We start from the raw sequence: 27,238 nt of genomic DNA, 5'->3' as shown, positions 1-27,238 counted from the left end.
CTTTCACTGGAAGGATTTGGATGAAAGCTTCACAGAGTGTTTACATTGGATCCCAGAAGACATACTAGGGGTTTGAGGTCCTGGTTGGACCTCCCGTTGGTGTATGCTGGGCAGAACTTTGACCAGGAGAGCCTGGTCTGGGCCTTCCACTGGATGGATTTGGATGAAAACTTCACAGAGAGGTGGCAATGGGTCTGGGATGCATAAATGGAGTGGTTGGCGTCCCGGTCGACCTCACGGCGGAGTGCGCCAGGAAGAACTTTGACCCAGGGGGCCTGTTCTGGGCTTTCTACTGGATGGATTTGGACAACATCAAATAATAAAACGTAATAACTTGAAGATTTAAATCCGGGTAACGCCAGCTAGTACTTCAACTAGTAACTCATAAATAATTCTGTGTAATTTTGTGACCTTAAAAAGCATCTGTTGTGCAAGCTGCCATTTTGTGGGTTGAACCAATATTTAGCCTATCCATTTGTTAGGATAATTCTCCCTTTTATGTATGCAATACGTACATTCTGTACCATATGCCGCAACATTGCAGCCCCTGATTACAGGCGAGTACACTTCCCCAAACGGAAGACTTATTTGATAACATGGAGCAGATGGAACAATAGTGTCAAACCTTGTAAAGAGTGGGGAAGTTACCCATTTACACTGGTTTTATGATACAAATTTGACATCGTACATCATTTCTGTAGTTTTTAAGTTTTTTATTTTATTTTAATAAAAATAAAAATGTAATTTGTCTTCCTCCATCAAATGGTCCAAGTATGTTTTCCTATTTGTCATATTTTGGGTTTTCAGTGACTTCATTTTATAGTAACCTATTGTTACTTTTGCGGGGAGGGGAAAGTCCTGAATGTGAATAGAAATACCTGTTCTCCGAGACTCCTGGCTCGGTGTCAATGGCCGTTGTTGCGATAGCCTGGGGACATAAGATGAAAGTGATCGTTCTGAACAGAATGTTGAAAGGCTGAACCCGTCCAGGACTCCCCAGCAGCACAGAATGCTTTCAGCTGCAGGTCTTGACACAGTGCCGAGCCGTCTGAACCCTGGGTCTTTTCAGTTCTGACCTTGCGATTATCTAAATATGTAGATGTGGGTCTCCTTCTCCTTTTATGTGTGAGAGAATTCTCCTGGAAGGAAATCGCTGCACTTAAATAACTATGTGCCTGTACGCCGTGGTCAAACTGTATTTGTGCTTTGTGTTGTGCTTGTTTTAAGGGGTGTAGGGCGAACACATTTCCCAGAGGCAGTTAGGGAATGATTGGATTCAGGGTTATACACCCCCCCCCTCCCCCTCATTTTTTCTCCCCCCCAATCTCTATTGTTTCTCCATCCAAAAGTAAATTAACTTCCTGCAGTCTCCAGCGGTTTATGCAGCATGAAAGTGGTAGATGTTATCGAAGGACGTTTAAATGCATCATAAACTTTTACTCGCCAAGCACAACACTGTGCTCCTAGCTTTTCATAGATAAGCTATTACTACACCTTTTGTAAAGGCTGGCTGCATGGGGCTCAGTAACATGTAGTGCATAATGGTGGTCTGCATTGATGCAGGACACTTCGCAGTCATCATAAAGTTAAAAATCTGGCCGTGGAGATTTCACCGTGCGGCAAATGCCACTGGTAATTGAATATGCCCCTATATGGTGTGTATGTATATGTGTATATATGTGTGTGTGTATATATATATATTATATATATATATATATATATATAATATATATTTTAGTATTTGTCAATGTGTTGTGTAACTTTTGTACTTTGACATAATTTTTATGCACATATTTGCACTGTAATATATGTCTGTTTTCATTTATGTGCAGTTCTCCAATACAATCCTTTGAAAGAAAGTGTTTTTTTTTTTGGGTTTTTTTGCATTTAGGCACCAACCACTTTAATTGTATTCAGACAGGCAAGAACAGTTGTCTGTACCTGCTGCGTTGCCATCAGTCATGCCTGTAGGATTTAAAAAAAAAAAAAAGGTGTAAAGACATCACGGGCTAAATGTAATAGACTGCGAAGCCGGCGCTGCTGTGGGAATACATGCGAGTACGCCCGTATTTTTATTCTCATGTATTCCTGCAGCGGAGCCGGCTCGCAGTCTATTCTATTTAGCCCCATATTTGTAATGCATGTAATATGGTCCACAGAAAAGTAATTTCACTAGGGAATATGTTAAATATAAAAAAAATAAGAGTGTGTGTGTGTACATACCGAAAGGTGAGGTGTGAAGGTCTCTCTTTGTCATATCTATATTAGGGATGTGCAGGCTCGGATAGGTTCGAATTTGCACGCCGAGTTCGGATTTTTCCCTCCAAAAATCGGGTCTCAGAAAGGGGCAAAACGTCATCTTTCATGGACGAACATCATCTTCCGTGGACTTTTGTTAAGGAATGATGATGTTTGTCCATGAAAGATGACGTTTTGCCTCTTTCCGAGACTCGATTTTTGGAGGGAAAAATCCGAACTCTGCGATCAAATTCAAACCTATACGAGCCTGCACATCCCTAATCTATTTTCACTGAAGTTCTCCTTAAATCTAGGTGAACTCTAGCAAATCATAAATGTACTTTTATCATGTCAACCTCAGAAGCTATAGATGCAGTTTTTAAGCATCACTACCGTCCTTTGTGATCTTAGCCCGTATAGTATCATGCTATGAAAGCTTGTCAGCGAGTTTCTTATTTATTATCTTTGACTTCTGTAACTCTTCTGAATCCATCTCCCTTAACCCCTCACCCTATTGCAGGTTGGTCAGCTATGTAAGACACTGCTGCCAGTTGGAATTTTTTTAATGTACAAAATATTGTTTCAAGCGTCACAGGGAGAGTTTTGTGCGACACAGTGCTTTCACCTGCGGCCCCAGCTCCTTCCTGCTTTGTTTGTTATAGCTTGTAATGCTTGTTTGAAATGTTTGCTGATGTGTTATTACAGATAGGTATCTCTTTCTTTGATTAAAGGTGTTGTTTTAACTGTTACTGACAGGGGTATGGAGTGGTCCATTTAAAGGTTAAAAGACTGTATCAGGTAAATCACACGATAGTGCATGCGACCGCGGGAGGGCGCAAATCGGGTTTACACACTGCAACGATATGCCTGGTTTGGCCAATCGGCCAAATCGAAACGATATCGTCCTGGTGTGTATGCCCTATAAGAGTGGAATTCAATAGTTTTATCACGAGCAAAACTCTTCTCTAAAGTGATTCAATTGTTTTTGGGCATCAATCATTATCGTGCCTGTCGCTCCCAAAATGCAGGTTATCCGCTGTGTAAAGCGGCTAATCGTGTCTAAAGAGACCGTTAAGGCGCCAAAAAGCCCTTCTTGGGAGGGATTTCTGCAGGCACCTCAGGAGATTTTGAGCAGAAATACGCAATAAGTAATGGGTGTCCGTGGCACTCACGACTAGAGGCACAAACAAGTGAATAGCTCCCATCACTTTAGACGGGAGCTACGGGTGCCCAAAATCAATTTCATTCACCCCCTAAGATGTTTCATTCCGTGAATAATTGTAATAATTCCATAATTGTGCAATCGGCGTAAGGCTGGGTACACACTGGATGATGTGTACCTGGAAGATATGTCGGTCCGCCGGACAGACCTATCATACCACGGGCACACATGAGAGCAATGTTATGACCAGTGGAACGATCACTCGTTCCGTCCTTCAGTAACATGAAATGGGCCCCTTGCGATATCGTCAGGTTTGAAGTGCAGCACATCAAACCTAACTATGTCGCATGCGACCTCGGGAGTGCGCATATTGTGCATACTCACTGCACGATATGCCGTTGCGAGTTGGCCAAATCATAACAACATCATCCCAGTGTGTACCCGACTTAAGACGGCGATCACGGAGGTGTGGCCAGGCTACAACAGGGCCAGAGAAGACTGAGGAATGAGCCATATAGTGGTGTCACAAGATTTGTAGGGGTTACTTTATGCATTCCTATTTCCCCTATTTTCATAATGCATTATTGTAAACCAAGATCTTTAATGTGGTACATCTGATTTCCCCAGGTGTTTATAAACTGTTTTTTATTCATATTATTTCTAATACTGCAGATAAATTATACTGGTTTTTTTTGTCTGTGATCATATTTAAATCGTTCTTATCAGTTGTTTGGTGAACAGTGTCATTATAGCTTTCTGTGGTTCCGTACAGGTGTCGAAGAATTGCGTGGTCGTTAGAAAGATGGACTATACAACACCGCAGGAGAAAGGACTATTTTTGTTTAAGATGCTGTGGCTTATACCGATATGTTTGGTAAGTTATATGAGGCATATAGTTTGTTACATTAGAATTTTCAAGGTCTCCAATTTCCTTCTGCGGTGTAAGCCTGAAATTTCCCTTCCAGTATATACTGTCACATATTACAGGACCCGGTTTATCAGCAGGCAGTGAATAATCACATAGCATCGTGTTCAAGCACGCCCTGCATAGCTGTGGTGTTTCCACATAACACATTCAGCAACTTCAAAGTCTCCTCATTTAAAGTCAATCCAGATATCATTAACTGCTAAAACTTTTGTGGTTTAAATTAATATACTCCCAAAGTATACAACTTGTACGTTATTCATGGCTTGCTGGCAGACATTTTCTATTTGTTATGTTGCCTATTTTGGTTTTATTATTTCAATTAGTATTTTTATATTGGCATTACAATGTTAATAAACCATCACATTTCTATTTGATCAAGTTTAGGCAGCGTAGTCGGCTGTTGTGCTCCATTTCTGCTGGGCAGTTCATACTGGTAATTTTGTTAAATGCTATTAAGGATTTTACATTTGTTTATATTTATTATTGTAGTGCGCATTCTAGCACCCTGCACCTGTCACAACCCGTGCGATTCCTCTTTCCTGCCTGGAGTGTCACACTCTGCTCTGGTGCTTCTAGCACACTTTGGTCTGCATATCAGCAGTTTGGCGCATCAGCTAAATGTGCTAGAATCACCAGAGCAGAAAGCAACACCCCAGGCAGGAGAAAGGAACTGCATGGGTAGTGACAGGTGCAGGGTGCTAGAATGATTACTATTACTGGGATTTGTGAAGTATTGCTAGTCTAATTATAAGATGTTTGTCACCTTTATTAAAAAAAACAACTAACTGATATAATGGTAATGGGGTTATTTGCACAGTTGTTGTATTACAACACTTAATATGCATGATTTTCATTTACCTCTGGGTAATCTTGAATCAATTTCTAATCCTGGAAGCAGCACACTGGGGATGGTATGTGTCCCAGTGTTACCACCTCACCAGGGGGCATGCTTTATACGTCTGGAATGCTAGATCTCCCTACCGACCTGCAGAAACACGATTTTACTGCCCCACGCAACACAGGTTCTGTCTCCGCAGCAGGGGAATACCTTTTACAAATTGGGATAAACGTCCCAATCAACACCTTGAAATTGGAACTGTCCAGATGAAATTGGGATGGTTGGTAGGTATTAAGTAGTTTCCTTGCAGAAAGGCATTTTTAAAAAAAAAAAGATGTTTAGGAAAATTGTGTCTCTCCATCTTTGCTTCACTCTGGAATAAGATAGTAGAGAAAGACAGTGAAACCTGAGTGCTTGATTTGCATTCTACATAATGTATATAATAAGCGAGAAAGTGTGTGTGTGTGTATGTATGTCCTTTTTGCGCGGCTGGAGTTTTATACCTAGCCTACATCACCAAATTTGGCATGGTGGTGTAGTTTACCAGGATTAGGTATTTGGCTATATTTGAAGTTCATCAGAGCCATGGAGGTCTATATGGTGCTTACAAAGTAGGATGTGGAGTCTCTGATATGAAATTTTTGTTTAAGCAAGTTCACTCAGGATGTCTTCCAGTGCCTAAAACTACACTGATCTGAAGGCACAGGCTGATATGTACCAGTGGGGGGCAGGCAGAGCTCCAGCAGAAGAACGGTGAGTCGGAGGATCAACTGTCACACTGCACCTGCACTGACAGTAATTAACTTCCTTTAAGCACATTTTCATATGCCATGCTCTCCAATGTTGGTCTGCAATGTAAAAAATGAAGGCTGTAATACTTTAACCCACGCAACACCGGGTATCCCAGCTATTATGAAATATCTATTTAGCTTGTTGGATTAATAATGATATAACCAATGAGCTATACGTTCTGTCAGCCCTCAATAGGGTAGTGTCTGGCTGTAAGATATGTCTTCAGTTCCTGATTCAGCAGGGATCGCAACTGCCATTACGCACGCAATCGGCTGATTGTTGCGTTCTGCGTATGCATCACAGTGCGCTTGCGCAAATACTCCACTGCGATCAGGACTGTGCCTTTCAACGCTGTTGCATGGGTGTGCATAAGTTGTCCACTACGATACCATGTGCAGCTTGTGCACTCACTGCGTGCGACGGGGTTAGCAATTCCTGAGTAAGATCAGAGCTTGAGCAAGTGTACGTGAGGCCGCAATGGTACTCGATGTTACCGATGGTTTTGCAGTCTTGGTAAGTATTACGGATGTGTGTAAGGTAAGGTTAGCGTCCATGTGATGTGCTGCGGCAGCATAGCGATCGCAGTGGATTAGCATATCGCAGTGAGACTGCGTGCGTAATCGCAGCCGCGATCGCAATCCGTACTGAATCAGGCCCTCAGTTGTTTGTGAGTGGAAGAAGAGGAAAGTCAGACCTAACGATGCATTTTACCACTATTCTCTACTATATGCAAATGTCTGTTTTTGGAATGAGCTGTTCTATAAGAATATGTGTATGAAAGAAGACCTTTCAGAAATATGTATATTTGTGTGCTGGGCTTCTAATGCAGTTGACAGAAATTCAATTTCTTCCTCTCCACATATACACACCTCTTTATTTGGCAATCTAAACAGTATTTTGACCATAACACGCTAACATCTGCAGCCCGTATGTTAATGGAAAATTATTGAAGTTTTTAGTATACTTAAGCAAGGCAAAACATTCAGACGTTAATAACGTACTTTCTTCCCAGCATGAGAAATTGTATCATGACAGCCAACAACCCTCAAATATATGTGCCCCTGTGCAATGTTTCCCATTGATCACCACCAGTTAAATGGCATGTTTACATTTGCCTACTGGTACTAGCAGCCCACGTGTTATCATTGCAGCAAGCAAATTCTCAGTGTAAGCAATTCTGTTTCAAATGACTTTGAAAGGATTAATCAGAACAAATCTAACTTGTAAAGTCCTATTAATATAAGGATTTAAGGGGGTCATTCAGACCCACTCGCGGGCGGCAGTAGGCTCGCAAGTGGGTCGATGTTCCCCACTGCGCATGCGCACGACGGAGGGAGCTCCGTCGTGCGCACGCGCGAGACCCGGCGAGCGACGGGCTTTCCATCGCTCGGGGTCTCGCACCAAAGGGGGCGTGCTGTCGATGTTGATTGACAGCACGCCCCCTTTGGTGGGCGTGCCGGGGGCGTGCCTGCCAGACGGAGGCGTTCCCATGGGAACGCCTACTGTCTGAAGCCGGCCCCACTGACATCACTAGTGATGTCAGTGGGAGTGATTTTGGCTCTGATAGAGCCAAAATCACTCCAGGGCTTGTGGCTGGGAAACCCGACCTCAGGGTTTCCCTCGCAAGTCCGATGGTCGCGATGGTCAAGACCATCGCGACCATCTTTTTGGACGCTCGTATATGCTGTGGGTGGTGACCCACAGCTATACGAGCGTCCAGGAGGACGCTCCATTTTAATGGAGAAGGGCCCTGATTCAGAGCGAGCGCTCTGGTCAGAGCGTCCGGCTCTGAATCAGGCCCTAAATATGTTAAATATATACACCTGGCTAAGTGGAGTTGTCAGGAGTCGGGGTTTGTTTGTGGGCACAGGAACTGGGACCATTGTGCTGTATGGATGAGACTGATATGAGTGATGACTGTGTAGTGGGTGCTTAACTGTAAACAGTAGTGAAGTACTTTACTAGAATGAGCGCCTGGAACCGGAAGATGAATGGAGTCATCAGTGTCGCAATTCCCTGATTCGCTGATGGACGACTAAAACTTCAGCTGATCAATCAACGGATTGGAGACATTCTGCTTGTTAAAAGTCCCAGACTCTATGATCCTGATCATGTTTGATTTCCCCTATCCCCAGACCCAAGTGTCCAGGGATCGGTGAATTGAGGGAATCGGTTGCATATGTATGGGCCCCATTAGAAAAGTGTGGCCTTCAGCTGGGGTTGTTATGGGACTGAGGAGTGTCTATGTTAGATTTTCTGTATCCTGAAATTTGGTGTGATGTGATCCTGTAATTGTCTCGCCTAAAGAACGGATTTGTTTTCAGGAGGTTGTGTAGGAACCCACCAACAGCAATTTCGCCTTAGCAATTTTATATAAGGCTTATAAAACATTTACCTTGCTGGCATCCAGTTCTTTCAAAATCATTACACTTACAGAAATGTGTCCTACTGGTTCTTTACCGAGCTAAAAGGAACAGTGGCCCTGATTCAGAGCCGGATGCTCTGACAGAGCGCTCGCTCTGAATCAGGGCCGTCCCTCTTACTGTTTGGAGCGGCTTCCTGGCCGCTTGCATAGCTGTGGGTGACCACCCACAGCTATAGCGAGCGGCCAAAATGATGGTCGCGATGGTCAAGACCATCGCGACCATCCGGCTTGCGACGAGACCCTTGCAGTAGGGTCTTGCTGCCGCAAGCCCTGGAGTGCTTTTGGCTCTAAGAGCCAAAAGCACTCCCACTGACATCACTAGTGATGTCAGTGGGGCCGGCCCCAGATGGTTGGCCTTCCCATGGTAACGCCTCCGTCTGGGCAGCCACGCCCCGGCACGCCAACCAAAGGGGGCGTGCTATCAATCGCCATCGACAGCATGCCCCCTTTGGTGCGAGACCCATAACGACGGCTTGGCCGTCGTTATTTGGGTCTCGCGCATGTGCACGACGGAGCCGCCTCTGTCGTGCGCATGCACACTTGGGCAACATCGACTCGCTTATGAGCGCTCAGCACTCGCGAGCGGGTCTGAATCAGGCCCACTATCCTGATCCACAAGATGGAGACCGTTACAAGGCTTCCATTGAGGGGCATGAAGTAACAGCTGGGGCAGCTCCTGGTTTGGTTAAGGAGGGCTTACGTTTGCATATGTATAAACAATAGCAATACTGAACTGGTAACCTAATAATGATCTATACTTACAGTTTAGAGATTTCCCACTAGCACCCTTGCACATTTTGTGTTTTCTCATAGGCGTTTTTAGTATGTTTAGCTCTTCTACGCTGCTACCACGGGCATATCTATAAAGGGTGCACCCATATTCTCTAATACTCCCCTCTGCAAAGTCCCACATCTGCTGTTGCAGCCCTGCATAAAACGCCTGGGAAATGGCCGCCGCTGCCATTTTTCCAGCGTTTTGCCTGCACAAGAACTTTGAATGTATCGAATGACCTTCATGTCTTAAAGTAATGATGGACTGTCATTTCTCTTTACTGAGTTGTGTGGTTGGTGCCATAATATGGATTACAACAGTAGTCATATAGTGGTGTCCATTGTGCACTAACCCTACCTCTGCACAACACAACTGATGGTCTCAAACACATCAAGAAAACAAGTAATTCCACAGATTGACTCTTGACAAGGCACACCTGTTATTTCAAAACCATTCCAACAGACTACAGTACCTCATGAAGCTGATTGAGAGAATGCCAAGAGTGTGCAAAGCTGTCATCCAGGCAAAAGGGGGCTACTTTGAGGAATCTAAAATATAAAACATATTTTGATTTGTTTTAACACTTTTTTTGTTCACAACATAATTCCATGTGTGTTCTTTCATAGTTTTGATGTCTTCAGTATTAATCTACTATGTTGAAAATAAATTAAATAAACAAAAACCATTGAATGAGAAGGTGTGTCCATACTTTTGACCGGTAGTTTGTGTGTGTGTATATATGTGTGTATATATATATATATATAGTATATATTATAATCTCACACACACACTCGCTATATAATTTTCCAGCCACTTTTGAGAATTGATGACCACATAATATGCAGCAGATACTTTCTAAAAGATTTGTGTAAGGCTACTTAATATATGTCTGCAGAGACTTGACAGGAAGCAGATTTAATAGCCAGGAATGAGCAGGAAAGATTAATATACATATATATATATATATATATATATATATATATATATATATATATATCTCCAGAGTATTTCCCAATATAGGAAAAAAACAGAGGGCACTCACCACAGTAGTAAACACATCCAGCAGCATGCCTGTCACACATAGTTAGTTATAGCTATAAGTATGTGTGACGGACATGCTGCTGTTGGCTATATGATACATAATATGCAGCAGTCTTGACAAAGGTCTTACGGGACTGAAACGTTGATGACTACACTATGATGCTGCTTGGATTGTCTCCACATGATTAAATGAAAAGCATTACTACTTTGGTGAGTGCTTTGTTTGTTTTTTCCTATATTGGGAAATACTCTATAAAATATATATATATATATATATATATATATATATATTATATATAATTTGCCTGGCAATCCTATGTATATAATATTCAACGTTCCAGGTGCCCTTCCTGCATATGAAGGTGCAGCATTCTAGAAAACAAAACATGGATGGTAAATAATGCTGTGTGTGTGTGTGCGTAATTTTTTTTTTTCCCCAAAGTAAGTGAAGCATAGACTGTCATTAAATGTATGCACTGATCTTATGTTTTGCATATGATTGGTTAATTTTAAATGTCATTCAATGGTATTTCTAATAAGCAAATTTTCATAGGACAGATGTAGCAAGACCTTTTATATTGGGAACCCATTAACCAGAAAAATATACAGCAAGTCATTGCAGCTGTCCAGTGATACACACAGTCTCGTGCTCTTTTGCACACTCTCTCACTCGCTGTCACTGGCGCTCTCTCTCATTCATCTATTTAATTAATTGCACGCAATACTTCTTCTTTGGGCTAAGGACCTGATTCAGAGCCGCTTGCTAGATGCGAACGCCCGCCCCCAGCATATGCAAATTCGGCTAAGTGACGCCATGGCATGTGCTCGGTCGGAAAGGCATAAGCACGCCCACTTTGTGTATGCCGATGGCCATTAGCGTATGTAGAGACGCCCAATAGCGCACGTCATCTCCAGGAAGTGTATTAAAACATTGGTACATCGAGGACCATCGGAAGAGCTCGCAGCGCTTGTGGTTGCCTTACCTTACCGCAAGCACTGCGAGGATTTCAGTGTAAAAAAAAAGGCTGGTGACATACTATGACACTGTCTGTTAGTTATGCAAGCCTTAGAAACGGCGTTGCAACACACAGGCACCTCCACTCCCCCGTTATTCATGTCCTGCCCCTGTTACCACCCACAAACGGTCTCTCCTGTCACTCATTGCACTGGGCTGTCATCCCTTAGCGAGCGTGCGGATTCCGATTGCTCTGAGTAGTTTGCGCACGCGCAGAACGGTTGCTTAACATTGGCCGTGTACGAGCGAGCGGCCGCTTGCGACCGGGTCTGAATGAGCTCCTAAGTCTCTTATACAGAATCTGCTCGCCATCCAAGGTTCTGAAACGGTGGGACAGGCACAAGGGTAGAGGCAGACCATATTGGCTGGATTCCAACTGAAACTTGGCCCTCGTACATAAGATCTCCCTGTCATAGTGAAAAGCCGCCCTGTGCTGGTCAACGCTCTTATTAGCCTGGTAGCATAGTCGGCGACATATCGGGTACACATTGGCCGATGTGCCCGGTCGGACGACATATCGTCTAGTGTGTACCAGGCCTAATCTGTTAGGTGAGGAGCGCTAAGCGCTGCATCATATCCATATAGTAGCAGAGTTACCGGACTCTAGGAGCTGCAGCGACTGAGCAGGAGGCCTGACCTCTAGACTGCACATGCACGCCCTGTTAGTGCGTCATTCCTCCTCAGCGTTCCAGGCGTCTGGTGCCCTCAGTGGTGCAACTATAGTGGGTGCAGTAGATGCGCTTGTTACGGGCCCACCGGCCCAGCAAGCAACCCACTGCGCCCTGCAGACTTTTTTTTAATTTAGAAATTTGTTTATAAATATAATATGCCCATTGATATTATATACAGTAACATGTATATACCTAAGTACAATATATGTATATACACATATGTATGCGTGGGTTTTATATAGCGTGTGTGTATATATATATATATATATATATATATATATATAATATTCTAATATATTTCTGTCTGCAGTGCTGGGTATGTTTTTATTTTGAAGTAGGTGACAATGATTTATTTGTTTTTGGGTTTTTTTACCTCTCTGTGCCAGTGGGGGAGGGGGCCCCTTGCAATATTTTGCTATGGGGCCCGCAAAGTTCTAGTTACACCCCTGCTCTGAGACTCCCAGCCATAAGAGCCATGTACAGCCCTACAGATTACTTCAAGTACCCTATACCACCACCGCTATAACTAAGGGGCATAGTGCCACTAACCACCTGGGCATACACCATCCTGCCGCCCAGCCAATACCCTTATGCTCCAGGCTGCTCCATCATATTGTACATGTTCATCCCTGTATATCCATGCCACATTGTTGATATACCTAGTTAGGTAACCCTGAATCCTGGTTGAGCTGTACCCCGTGTGGACTACCCACCACCAGCACCTCTGCTGCGCAACTCCCTTAACATCCTGCACACCCATGACCCAGTGTACTCCCAGTGTGCTGTCTGTGGTTATATACATATATTAACATCATACCCCAGTGTGCTTCCCTGGTCACTCTGCCAATGGGTCACGTGCCCAGACGCTCTCCGCACAGCTGCAGGTTCTTACATTCATTGAAGTTGTTTTCATATATTTGTGCATTTCATTATTTCATTTGCTATTTCTTGTTAGGTTGGCAAAGCGCTTTCGGAAGTAGGAGACTGCAAGGAGCAGGAGTATTTTGATAACACCGGAATTTGTAGACCCTGCAAGCAATGCAGCCCAGGCAAGGAACTGTCTAAGGTACAGTGGATGATACTGATATGCAAATTGCACCACCCACAAACACAGGACACCAGTATTTATTATATTGCCTGAACAGAAATGAACAGATAAATCTCTCTGCGTGGACTGCTGATTATATTGTCACTGGACTAATGTTCCCCCCCCTCCAGTGTTTTGGATACATTTAATTTCTTTACCAAAGTGAAGTCATATTGGGGGGAGATGTATCGAAGCTTCTTCAAGTGGAGGTTACCCATAGCAACCAATCACCTACCTATCACTTTAGAAAATGTACTTGATAAATACTAGCTGACTGGTTGTCCAACTTCACCACTTGTCTGTCTCTCTCTATTAGAAGCTTGATACATAATTCTGCTCTCTTCGCTTATGGAGAAGGCTGGAATTGGTTGTACACGGTATCATAAACACATGATCAGTATAAGCTCATGAAACCACAATGTTCCCATTGATAGCTGGAAAAAAAAAGACCTTGTTCAAAACCTCCCTTTATCACTATCTTTTACTGGTGTTCTTGTATTGCAGCGGTAGGTGTCGGGAGCTTACGGAACGATCTCGGGGGCAGGGTGTTATGTACTTATTTCTGGTTAAGGATTTAGCACTAACATAAAACACCTGGTACTGATTTAGAATCAGAAAATATGTATCTGGTTCTGATTTAGGATCAGCTGGAGAAGGCACATCTTTGGGACACTGCATTCATTACATGTGGGATGAAAAGAGATCATTGTTTAACAAGTTGCACGTGTTTGCTGATCTTCTTACTGAATGTAGTTGTGTTTTGCTTTCGCTGAACATTACACGTTACGCTTGTCGTGTCTATCCGTGCCCCATAACTGTGGTGTGGTAGTCTTGGGGAAGATAGTGGATGATTTAAGGTTCCCCCCCTCCTCCCTCCAAACATCTCTTTGAAGTGCAAATGCAAACTCTAGGCAACTGCAGAAGTGCCTTAGACAAAAGAAAACCCTTTATATGAGGTTATCTATGTTCAAAATGACTATGAAAGAATTTAGTATTTGCATATTCATATCCTCTTTTATTTTATTTTAAGTTGACTTAAATTCAAATAAGTAATTCCTCTGCGGACAGAATCTGTGTGTGGTGTTTATGATTTGATTACCCCGTCTAATGATTCTGTATGAACAGCCTATTTTATATTGTGAATAGAACCTATATTCTTCACAATGTAGTCCATTCACTAGAACCCAATAACGGGTGTGGAACATGGGGACCGTTCTCCTAAATGTTTGTGTACCCCACAAAATCTGCTCCATTTGTGTGTGAGGAGCCGTTCTCCAAGGTAGGCCTCAGCTCTTTGAGAACAATCCACTTGTATAAATGTACCAATGGGTTTTCATTTCTTTTCACCTTCAATATATGTAGCTGCACTATCTCTCTCTATCTCTCTATGGGGTCTATTTACTAAGCAGTGGTAGGAGAGCAGAGTGAAAAGTGATAAGGTACCAGCCAATCAGCTCCCACCTGCCATCTCACAGGCTGTGTTTGTAAAATGACAGTTGGGAGGTGATTGGCTGGCACCTTATCACTTTTCACTCTGTCTCCTAATACTGCTTAGTAAATAGACCCCTATCTCTCTATCTCTCATTTAAATTATGATGATTTATTTTTTAAGTCAAGGATTATCTGTGGAAATCTTGCAGCCTTCCATAGCCACACTGTCATTATGGCTAATGGAGCATACACACGGTCAGATTTGTCAGATGAACGACTGAACGATTTGAACAATTGAAAAATTTTTGACTGCATTAAAATGAATGGAATTGTCCAAGTCTGACTGCAATGACATCAGATGTCAGATATCGTTATCTGACAAACGGGAACGCGCATCGTTCATCGTTCAGGCATGTCAGATCTGTCAGATTTTCCTTCAGATATGAATGACCGAACGATTTTTAAATCGTTATCGTTCAGATCTGAAGGAAAAATCTGACTGTGTGTATGCACCATAAGGCGCATTGCTTAAAGGCCTTGTATTTGTATAACTCTTTTCCCCTAATACAGATAAAAGTATTTAACGTTCTTATTAGACATTTTGTTACGGCAGAGAAGTGGGAGGGAGCTGTAACGGCTTATTTGAACCCTTCATGGCAGCTTGCTGGGTAGGAACAAACTCGCGCTTTGCAACTGAGACGACATAGAAACGGACAATATTACTATTACTTTCCTGTGCACTAGATGAGTAAAGAGCATAAAATGTTGAGGATTGGGACCCGTCAGAGCCAGAAAACCCTCATTATACTTGAAGAATGTCATTCCTAAATTGGTGTTTTATTGTGTGTCGGTCTGTGTATTCCCTTCATTGTACTGTATGTATTTTGCTGTGAGGGGCCGGCACAGCATGGCTAGTCTTTGGCAAGGCACACAGATAGGTTTGGTTTCTATTCACTGTTAAGTGGGATGTCTGTGTGTGAACGTCTAACCAGCTCATAGCCGGCTTCATTAAAAAACAGATACCTCACTGAGCCCTGCCATAAGCTAGTAATAATGCAGCAGTGGGAGCCCTTGAAAACCTTTTATCATTCAAATCTGCTGTGGTTTCTCGAATAAAGTGGATGGCTAGCTCTTGCTTACAGGAGTAAGGGAGATTATTAGCCCTGAAAAACACGCTGCTAGCTGCTGGAAGCAGACAATAAACTCTGTGATCATTAGACAACTAGATCTACTAACGTGGTCACGAGAGAAACCAATTAACTAAATATTTTTTCCTTGCTCCATTTCTGCATGTATTACCCTATTGTTCTAAATTCCTTTTTCCAATACTGCTTGTCTAGCTGTTTTATCGATTCTGGGTGTTGTGTCCAAGGAAAAGGAATAATGCCATGACTCCATTGGAAAATCTAACATTGGATGACATATGAGCCACACAATCTCCAAGAGATGGGATATCAACCCTTGTGCCCCATGGAGTGTAGAATGCATAACAGGGCGTATCTCTGCGCCTCTTTTGGTACATTCGTAATAGTATACCGACTTGGCTGAACAGTCTAGTTAAGATACAGCCAGCAATATTGATCCAGAATCTATCGCTAGATGGTTTCTATGTGGTTCTGATGATGAAGGCAAAACCTTAAGTCACAGGACTACATGGTCTGTGCTTTCAGCTGATGGTCCGTTCCTCGGTGGCTGTGAAGGGTCTAATGGGGGAGAAAACTCTGGAGAGTAAATTCTTGTGATGTAATGGTGAAGGTGTAACCGCCTACTGTGTGGTGTGTGAAAGGACTTTCTATTGTACGCTGAATTCCAGCATTTAAAGTAATGTGGGCTGTGTTTCACGGTGAGCTGTGTCCCCCACACTGCACTAATTTAGTTTAGCATTACGATGTCATACAGTGAATTGCGCTGACTAGATAACCTTGGGAAGAATGTCATTAACGTACTCGTCTGCATCGCTCCGTTCTGTGGCTATATATCCGACCTCTGTTTCATGCTTTGCTGTTCTGTGAGCAAGCCGTTTAGTTATATCCTTTTTTTTGATAATACAAATATCTCATTTATAGGTACAAAGTTGTTAAAAATTAAAAATTATTCATTCAAAATGAATCCGTAGGCCACAAAGCAGACTTGTCGGTGTCAAATATATACTATAAAAAGTATATACTATAAAAGGTTTTTGGATACTGCCAATGTAAAGGTGCCCATCCACTAGAAGACAGGCAAAAGACTGCACGATTACGACATTGTAATCGTGCAGTCGTTTGTCAGCCTGTGATGAGCTTACACTGAACGAGCAGTCGTGTAGGCACAATCAATCATCTGCAAACATGCTGAACCTGACGTTATCGACAGGTTGACCTGCATGTTTGCACCATGATAGTTTAAATAAATTGGTCTTTTAGACATCTATCTGCAAAGGATTATCGAACGATTATTGAAGGATATCGTTATCGTTCAATTACTCATTTTAATCGTCTAGTGGATAGGCACCATTACTGTCTTTAGAAAAGAGAAAAACACTCTCTTAATAACCTCCCATTGACGTCTATGGGTTTTCCTTTATAGGAATGCGGTTTTGGATACGGGGAAGATGCACAGTGTTTGCCCTGCAGACCCAATAGGTTTAAAGAAGATTGGGGTTTCCAGAAATGCAAGGCTTGCCTAGACTGCGGCACGGTGAACCGCTACCAGAAAACAAACTGCACATCGACCGGAAATGCCGTGTGTGGAGAATGTTTGCCAGGGTATGTACACCAGTAACAATACTGACTCTCTACTATATATATTATAGTGTATGCTCTGTATATATTATAGTAATATATAGTATGTTTTTACTGTGCTATTTTGCATAGATTATGGAAATTACTATTCATCTCATTCTTTACATTGGTGTTTATGGGAAAATTTACTGCAGCCGAAGTTGAAGCACATACAGACCTTTCCGACATATGTATTAATTAAATGTTGTGACAGCCTCGCGACAATGAGCCATATTGTATAATCCTATTATCATAAACTCCGTTTTGTCTTTTTTTCAGCTGTAGAATATGCACTGAATGGTAGCATTGCAGTGAATTTACTAACTTTTATTTGGACAAGCGAAGCTCAATTAAATAGAGCTTAGATCAGCGCACTCGCTGCTCATTAATCCTTGCTTTTCAAAGGCCTAGTGCAATAGATTGTCTATATAAAGTGCACTCTCTGCCTGCTATGATAATACTAATGATGGCCGATCTTAGCCGTTGTGGGGAGTGAAATATTTTTCTAACGATTTAAAAGAGCACTCCCATTTAAAGCAAGAAACTTGTTCTGAATCCTTAATGCTGCCACCTTTTGTGTTGAAGCAAATGTGTTTTAAGCCTCGCTATTACTGCACGGCCCTCACTGCCACAGGGCATCGTTATTTTAAAGGTAGACATGCAGAAGTAATTATCATCCTTAGGTTCTCATTTCATCATCAGACTTCCCATGATATAGCTATGATGGGGTTAATCTAGAACTAAAAGAAAACACGGCGGTTACTACTCGGTACAACCCTATCTTCTTTGTCACCTATCGCTGATGTCGCCTACATGCTGGCACCCATTCTCTGGACTGAACTGGACGTAGTGTTAAAAAGAGGTTTATCACTGTATACTAATTATTGACTGATTTAACAGGGCAGCTGCTATAAGCACATATTGCTATTATTTAAAGAGAACTAACCAGATAGGAGTCCTGATATTATTTTGGGATATCAGGTGTTAGCGATCATATCCAAAAGGATCTGTCCAAATTTTGATAACATTTTTGGGATCTCCTTCCTTTTATTCTTTTCCAAGGTTTGCCTAAATAGATGTAAAATGGCATTTATAGATGAGGTTTTAAGTTGGTGGATGTAACTTTATAACAGCACTGAGAATCTCTGACACTGAAATCAAAATTAGATTTTTAGCACAGGCGGTTCTGAAACACACAGAATGGTACTGCATGTGCTTTAATGAAAATGAAAAGTAATATGTACACCTACATCTTTATTCAAAATGTTATTACTCGCGCAACATTTGCCAAACACATTATTCCTAGCTTAGTTCTGTGCGTTTCAGCCATGTAGTTCTGTTTGGCTGAGTGTTATGTTCCATCGCCATAGGATACAACACAAAGTAAGTAATTCTTCCCAGATTAACATCTGATTTGCATGAGAAGTTTTCATTTCCAATTAATGACTTTTTAATTTTATTACAAATAAATAAAAAAGAAATCTTCTTCAGTCTACTTAAAGAAAAAAAAAAGCTCAAAAAGGGAGAATATGTTTTCCTAATGAGGTAGAAATGCCAGTTCATGTAACAATTCCTATCATACCCTTTCTAAAGCTGTTAGTAAAGTACTGGGTACATAATTTTATGATCTTATAATAATTGTTGTCCCTGTTACTTTATCTGCACCTTTTAAGTACCAAAGGGAGATGTGTCAAAACCTTCTAACGAAGATTGGTTGATCGGGGCAACTTCTCCACCTATCAGCTTCTAGCTATTACTTTATATAAATGATAGCTGGAAGCTGATTGGGCTGCTATGGGACACTTCTATACTTGTCTTCTTTAAAATATTTGATACCTCTCCCCATGTTAATGTTTTATTTAATTGATCCCTTTGACCCCTATAAATGCTTTGAACAATTTATTGAATCTGTAAATGGATATTTTTAACAGGAAATCTGACAAAAAGCACACATGTTAAATGTCTTACACTCCTACGCTACATTTACAGTCTCCCATTTTTTTTATAAAGTGCTCTTATAATAAAATTATCAAAATATGACTGGAATGGTCACAGGTGCAGCCAATGCGGTTTATAGAATGCTCTTGTTTTTTTAATGAAATGGGAAAGGTCAGAATCTGTGGCGGTTTCTGCCATTTTCAGTCGGGGGGGGGCGGCGCAGCTCAGGTCAGCGCCGGCCCGCACTTCATAATTATCTATTGCGCATGTGCGAAAAATCTAGGAAGAGGAGGATAAATACGCATGAGCTCCCCCCCCAAGAAAAAAACCCTCTCCCTGGGACTGACAGTCTGGTTTGTGAATAGCAGAAGAAAGGCCTGCCAGTGTGAAGTCAGTGTACGGACTGGAGGCTTTTTGGGGTGGTGGATTTTCCTGTGGGAGGGGTCTGTAGCCCCTAGGTAAAAGGTGCCACTGCCCAGGATAGTCTGGTGTTTTGCATAATAATTAAGGCTCTGTGCAATTAGGTACATTTTCATGGCAATGCAACCTATGAATTAGGAGCTAGTGAGGCATAAGGCAAGAAGTGATGAGCTGCATGCACATACAACAATAAAAATAAAGCTAAAATGGGATTATTGACTTAAAACTTATCAAAAAATGTTTATTTGATTTTGGACGGAGTTCACTATAATAAAATAAAGCACTTTAGTTACCTGCTATGTGTCATTTTCATGATATAGTGGTTATATGATAACATTCTACAGTACGTCTACAGCTTATTTATTGGCAGTTATTTATAATATAGTGCACATATTGCGCTTTACAGATAATAAATGAGTCATTCACATCGGTCTCTGCCCCAGTGGAGCATACAATCAATATTCCCTAACTCATGTACTCGCACAAATACACTAGGGTTAATTGTATTTGTCAGAACCCAGTTAATCTACCAGAAAGTTTTTGGAATGTGGGAGGAAAACTGAACACTGGGTGGAAACGCACACATACACAGGAAGAACATACAAACTACATACCAATAGGTCAGTGGCGTCCCTCTCCGAGGTGTCACCTGGTGCGGGGAGGGATGCTATGTGCGCGGCGCTGAAAAGGGGTGTGGCCTCTCAGGATGGAGGCCTGGCCTCACGGCCAGAACCCCGGTGCTCCCGTTCTTGTTACTGCGGGAAGGGGGGTGCAGAAGGTGCCTTGTGGCAGTGCCGGCTCCCTTACAATGTCAGGAGCCATGTGCTGCACTCAGTGCTACAGTGCAGCACTCTGCTCCTGTCACTGAAGGGGAGTCTGCACCTTGGTGTCACCCTTCGTCGGGTGACACCCAGGTGCAGGCCGCACCCCCCTTGTGACACCACTGCAATAGCTCCTAGGTGGGAAACTGTCTCAAGACCCAAGTGCTGTGAGGCATTAATGCTTATCACTACGCTAACTGTACTTACCCAATTTGAACGTGTTTATATAAAGTTAAAAGGGGAGGGGCATTGACAACACCTCTGCCTGACCATACTGAAGGTAATGGGGCAGATTACTGCTGTACTATTGGTGGCTTTGTAGTAACAAGTGGTTAAGAATTATGAACTCCAAAATTAAATGACATTTATTTGGTGGAGTTCTATTGTCTATTAACTGTTCAGCCTTTCAGGACTGTTTGCGAAAATGATATCCAGCTTTGTTTCTAAACGATTGAGTCTGGTTCCCTTGCTTCGCACTGTATAAAGCAAAGGTTTCTGTGAAGTTACATTTTCTTTCATTTAACTTTTCAGTATGTCTGAACCTGCTCTTATTAAACGCTTCCACACTGTATCATTTTTCACCATTCAGCTCCTTTGTTGACTTTTCTGGTTATAATTTTGTTCATGTATTTGTTCCACTCTGCTTGTCTGGGTCTATAAACTCCTCTGTTGTCATTCCAAAGTTGCACTGACCATGGCTGGCTGCAGTAACTGGTAACAGCCATGTTGTCAGGAATGCAGCTATTGTTTTTACACGCTTCAGCGTAATCTCATTTCTCAGGAAAGATACCCGAGGATAACGGGATAATTAAGGGCATGTTTGAATTCTCAGGTTAGTTTAAATAAGAATAAAAACCTCTTCAGCTTCTGAGCAGGCCGCTGTGACTTGTTCCTAGTCAGGGACCCTCCCCTGGAGCTGTGTGTGGGACTTATGGCTAACATACGGTGTCATCCTCTGACAATAAAAAGGGAACTCCTGCTCATCCCATGACTTTGTTTCCTAGCGGGCTCATAGGATGTAGAGGCTAGACTGAGGCATGAGGCAGGTCATGTACTTACATCATACACCTACCTATTCTGTCTCCTATGGGGAACCGGGAGGGGGAGGTCCAAAGGGGCAGCTTAGATGGGGCTTCATCACTGCACTGCCCACTTCACAGGGGAAGACCTTGGTTTATTCTCCCAGGAGAATGCCTCAAATTTGAGGCAATCTTCTAGACCAGAGATTCCCAAACTCTGCCATTACAGTCCAGGTTTTAAGGAAATTGTTGCTTGAGTCCAGATGGTTAAATCAAATTGACTAGGGCACAGTTTCTCAAACTTGGTCCTCAGGGCCCCAAACAGTGCATGTTTTCTAGGTCTCCTAACAGAAACACAAGTGAAAAAATGTATCTCCACCTGTGGATCTTTTAAAATGTGTCAGTGAGTAATGAATACACCTGTGCACCTGTTGGGTGACCTGGAAAATGTGACATGTGTGGGGTCCTGAGGGCAGAGTTTGAGAACCACTGGACTAGGGTATTAAGTCACCTGTGCTCAAGCATGGATATCCCTAAAACATGGACTGTAATGGCAGAGTTTGGTAATCTCTGTCCTAGACATAGGGAGAGTAGGCAAGTAGTCTGTACCTTACACTTTGTGGCCTGAGCCTTTAGTGAATTCATGAGTGCGAAGTGAATTGATAGGCTGCATTTTCATAAATAGATTCAGTTTGTTTAACATAATCTGTCACCGTCATGTGTAAGGGAGTGGTTCACTGTAACTGGGCATAGTGGTATTTTACTCTTAAGAACGTTTCAAAGGTTATGATAAGTTTAGCAAGATGATTTGTCCTCATTGTTAACAGTATTCACTACAACAGCCAGACTACCATTCGGATCATATGATATTGTTGAATTAAATGGTAATTGAATAAATTGGAGGAAGGGGCAGGAGAGAGGGGCATAGAAGACTCTCCACCTCTCTACAAAACTTCAAACGGGCTCTCAGGACCCACTTCTTCACCAAAGCCATCCTGCTCTCATCCTAACCCACTGCCCCAAGCTCAATGTCTACCCTGTGTCACCCCTGTCTGTCTGCCCCTCCCCTTTAGGATGTAAGCTCTCATGAGCAGGGCCCTCTTCTCTCATGTGATTTTCTTTCCTACTATCTACTCCCTACAACAGCACCTAAACCTAGGTTTCTGCCTCCCTGCTGCTTATTTGGTTGTTTTTACGACCGCTGATGCAGCAATATTTATAATGTACTTGTCATGCATTGTCTTGTACTGTAAGCCACTGTTCTCTTGTTTTTGCCTATTTGTTTATGCACTTTTTTAGGTGCTGCAGAACCCTTGTGGCACCATATAAATAAAGGATGATAATACTGTATCCTACAGAAATGATCCAGGAAAAAATTGCAGTTTTGTGTAGTTCTTGTGTATTTATGATGCAATGTATATTACACAGCACAAATGAGATTTACTTATAACTATAACCCCCTTATGTTGCAGCTTCTATAGAAAAACTAAACTCGGTGGATTTCAGGACATGGAGTGCGTCCCATGTGGGGATCCCCCGCCCACCTACGAGCCTCACTGTGAGTATACCCTCATTCTGCGTTTAGAATTTCACGCTTTGTAATAATTTATTAATGGGAATCCTGTTCTCTTCTTTCAAACAAACCAGTTATAAGTTTGCAGATAATAAACTGGTGGCCCTAGTTTTGTGGAGCTGTCAAAAAAAAAAAGTGTTCATTTTTAAGAGTGACATTTTTACAATGCAAAAACAATTAAACTTTGGTATCTGTCCAGAGCTGGCATTAAAGCCGGGTACACACTATACGATGTATCACACGATATATCGCTCCGACGCGGATCGGAACAATATATTGTACACCTCGTATAGTGTGTACACTCCCGAATTATCACATCGTTCCATCTGCACGGATGCAATGAATGACGTGTGCAATTAAATGCAGCATATAACTGTCGCACACTGGATTCTGCAGTGTATACAGTGCGCACATTGTATTGTTACATCGCATCATTCTGGCGCTGGGTCGCACCATCGTATGGCATGTACCCAGCTGTACACAACATGTCTATTTGAGGGAGCTTCTTAAGCTTTTTTTCCCCCTCCAAAGTCCGGAGAATACTTGTTTAGAGCGCCAGAGCATGTAGACGCACAAACAATTTGCAGTCCTCTTCTTAAATGAGGAACACTTTGTGTAGGTGAGGAGTCCACATTAAGGAGGCTGTTGGTGGTAAATGTCTTCTGAATAGAGAGTGACCTATGACCTCTTCCATACAGAAAGACACCGACACCAACACTAACCTCGGCTGCTTTGTCCTTGCTGTCGGAAGCAGTAATTATAGACTCCTGTGTGTGCTGCTGGCCTTGTAATGGGTGATTGTGTTGATTTTTATGCCGTTTTATTGAAATTAATATGTTCTTTTCGACTTTGCCTCTTCAAACCTTGGACTTAGTTCTATTTAATCACCTGACCCATTAATGAAGAAAACAATGTCTATTGAGGACTTTGCAAATTTGTGTTTCGGTTGACCTGGATCTCTTTAAACCCCAATAGCGAAATCTATTCTTGTGCGTTGCAGTGTATTAAAACCTCTCGTCCCATTTCGTGTTGACTCTACAGAGACATTGTTGATCCAAGCAGGAGAGCGTTGATAAATTAGCTCTTCACCCCCCACCCCCCACCCCCCCTCTAGCCGGCTGCTTAGATGTTGGTTGTGAAATATTCTTCAAGAAACATTGTAAGTGACTTCTCTCCCGCAGATGTGTGTGTGTATTACTGGACAGTGCACTCAGATTATATTTCAACCTCAAACCTAGGCTGTCTATATGGGAGAGACAAATATTTGTAAGCTCCATTGAAGTGCTTTGGTGGCAAATGAAAGTGTTAATGCCTGTGGGGGCCCCATAAATTAACAAAGTCTTTTGTAACACTGAGATACTTTGGCAAGTGTTTTGTTTGCCTGTGAACACTTGTAAGGGGCATGAACTTCCTGTGCTAAAGGCTTATGGAGTGTAGGGAGTTTATTAAGACTTTGATCAGAAATTCTAACAACTAGTAGCAGTTGATTATTACCCAGCTGGCAATAAATCTCCTGTCTTCCCTTTTATCCACTGCCTGGTTTTAAGATATTTGAAAGAATAAATGGTTTAAACATTTACCCTTTTACTGGACAAGGTTGTAGTGAGAGCTCTGCGCAGAAACCGGACACCTTGTCTTATATAGTTGATATTTACAACGTTTTTGGATAAAGAGTTCAAGAAAAAAATTTAGGTTTTGTAAAAATAAAAAAATTAAAATTTTGTATAAATTCTATAATATCCACTTGACTTCTATAAGGGATTACCGAATATAATACATGGAACCAATTACAGCACTGTTGGATTAGGCAGGGCCGGATTAAGGCCCACATGGGCCTGGAGCTGAAAATGTTCAAGGGCCTATACTGAGAAGGGGAAGAGCTGTGGACGGTGCTGTGTGGCTGTGGTCAGTCACCTTGGTGTATACACCCCCTAAACTATGACCACAATGTCTCCCTAACTACATAGAAATAGAAAAATTGCATAATTCTACTTCAGGGTCCATAGGGTATCCACAGGATACCTTGGGGTATAGGTGTGACGTCAGTCGCAGGGCACCAAAGAGTTAAGCTTTCAGCCTCCCAGGATGCACTAGGTCCCCCTCCTATACCCCGCCCCCGGGCCAAGGCACCTCAGTTTAGTTTGGTGCCCGGCCGGAGTCGGGTGCACCTGTTGGAGTGGGGGCTAGAAGAGCCCCTGAAGCTTTTTCTTCATGCAGCTGTGGCTGCACATCTGGATGAACAGCATGGACAGTCAGTCCTGACGTCCATGCTGTCTTCCCTACACCCCGCCGGTACCAGAACGCCGGTACTGATCCGGGGATGCTGGTGGGCGTCTGGGGTCACAGCTAGCGGTGACCCCAGATGCTCCGGACCATGGCCGGATTCAAGGGGGACAGAGGTAAGCAGCGGGGTCCCGCGGTGGGTCCCCGCTGATCACATGGTCCTAAGTCCCCAGGCAGGGGGCTCCCTGGGGACTGGCTGCAGCGTGGAGCCAGGCGACCAACCTGCGCTTCCACTACCCCCTGGGACAGCGGACCGCAGCAGAGCGGTAGCGCTGCGGCGTCCCAGGGGTTAAATGCATGCCAGGGGAGCGCGCCTTCCCTGTCTCACAGCCGGCGCCTCCCCCGCTGCACACAGCCCTCTCTGCACTGTGCTGACTGGTCCTGTGTCAGCGCTCCTCCCCCAGGCCAGCTTCTCTCTGCTCCTCGGCGGCCATCTTCTCTGCAACGCATGGTGAACGCTGCTGGAAGTCTGGAAGGAAGCATCGTGGTCTGGGTCCCCCCGCATACCTCTCCTCCGCTGTGGCTCAGGTCTGTGTATGCAGCGCTGTGTCCTACCAGGCCCTGTGTCTGTGTAGTTGAGTGATCAGCGCTGTTAGTGCAGGAATTGTTATTTCTCTGCATTGTATGTGACTGTGCTAGCGCTGCCTGTAACTATTCTTCTCTAAACTGTCAGCTTTATTACTGTCCCTGTTCTTTCTGCTAAAGCCCTTGCGGTGCGGTGCTGCAGGGTGGTCTCTCGCCTATTTAATACTTAATTGGTGAGAGAGGTCACATACGTGGTGCCATCATGTCTGAAAGTGATTTTCCCCTCCGGCTACAGTGTACCACGTGCAAAGTACCGTTAGCGGAGGGGGAGGGTAGCGCGGAGGGCCTTTGCCGGCAGTGTTTGTCCATGGCGCGGCCTATTACGGTTACAGCACCGGTACAGGAGCCGCCCTGGGCTTGTTTCGCTCAGGCGTTAACAGCTTTAGTGGGCCAGTTAGCTCCGCAGCCCGCGTTTACTCCGATGGGTTTGTCCCAGCAGTCTGTGGTGTCGTCACCCATGCAGGGGTTCCCACGACAATTGGTGGTACCCCACAGTCTCCCTATTTCCCCGCTCCCGGGTTCTCAGGAGCCAGCGTGGGTTAACTCCCTGACGAGTTCTGTACAGCACTTGTCGGATGTGTTGCAAGGGGAGTCTGTGATGCGGCCTCATAAAAGGCCGGTGGCGTCTCTGTCCGCTCCTTATGAGGATGACGAAGGGACGTCTGATGATGGGGAGATTCTGGATCCTTACGATCAGGAACCTTTCCATACTAAGGACGCTGATGCTAAGTCCAAAGTATATATTCCTGGACTTATTCGGGCGGTCCGCACAGCCTTGGTGATTGAGGACGAAGTTCCCCCAGCGGCTAAATCTAAGTATGCCTTTTTCAAAGATGTGAAGGGCGATGCCACAGTCTTTCCTCTTTCGGGTCAGTTGGTGGACCATTTAGAGGAGGCGTGGAAACAACCTGGCAAAAGATACCAGCCGCAGAGACGCCTGGCGGTGGCTTATCCGTTCGCGGATAATTATTTTGCTAAGTGTGAATCCCCTCCACAGGTGGATTCTCACGTGACCCGTCTTGTCCGTAGTGCCACATTGCCGATGCCATCCATGTCCTCCCTTAAGGATGCTACGGACCGCAAGGTAGAAATCTGCCTGAAGTCCGCTTATTCCCTTGCAGGGGGGGCAGCACGGCCGGCTATGGCCATTTGCTGGGTTGCCAGAGCGATGGAGCGCTGGGCGGATTCATTAGAGGCTTCTTTTGAATCCGACTGTCCGGCCGAACAGGCGGAGTTGATTGGCAATCTCCGTGATTCGGCCACCTACATCAACGAGGCGGCTCTAGACATTAGTACTCTGGTGTCTAGAATTTCTTCAGCAGCGGTAGCTGCTCGTCGCACCTTGTGGCTGCGATCCTGGAAGGCGGACGCAGATCCAAGAAAGGTCTGGAAGCGTTGCCGTTTACCGGAGAAGTTCTCTTCGGTCCGGATCTGGAT

The 27,238-nt window shown here is 43.6% G+C and overlaps 1 protein-coding gene across 1 annotated transcript in view; it reads left to right on the top strand.

The window, feature by feature from the left end:
• Positions 1-27,238, top strand: part of TNFRSF19 (TNF receptor superfamily member 19) — a 74,543-nt gene that overhangs the window by 16,629 nt on the left and 30,676 nt on the right. The window contains exons 2-5 of the mRNA XM_088458545.1: positions 4,173-4,274; positions 12,838-12,948; positions 16,969-17,147; positions 22,833-22,918. Of these exons, the coding sequence (XP_088314671.1) occupies positions 4,203-4,274; positions 12,838-12,948; positions 16,969-17,147; positions 22,833-22,918 (448 nt within the window). The 5' untranslated portion in view covers positions 4,173-4,202. The remainder of the gene's footprint in view (positions 1-4,172; positions 4,275-12,837; positions 12,949-16,968; positions 17,148-22,832; positions 22,919-27,238) is intronic.

Source organism: Taudactylus pleione, unplaced genomic scaffold (assembly GCF_031769625.1).
Source record: "Taudactylus pleione unplaced genomic scaffold, aTauple2 ptg000842l, whole genome shotgun sequence".
Taxonomy (NCBI): domain Eukaryota; kingdom Metazoa; phylum Chordata; class Amphibia; order Anura; family Myobatrachidae; genus Taudactylus; species Taudactylus pleione.
This window is presented reverse-complemented; position numbering and strand designations above follow the sequence as displayed.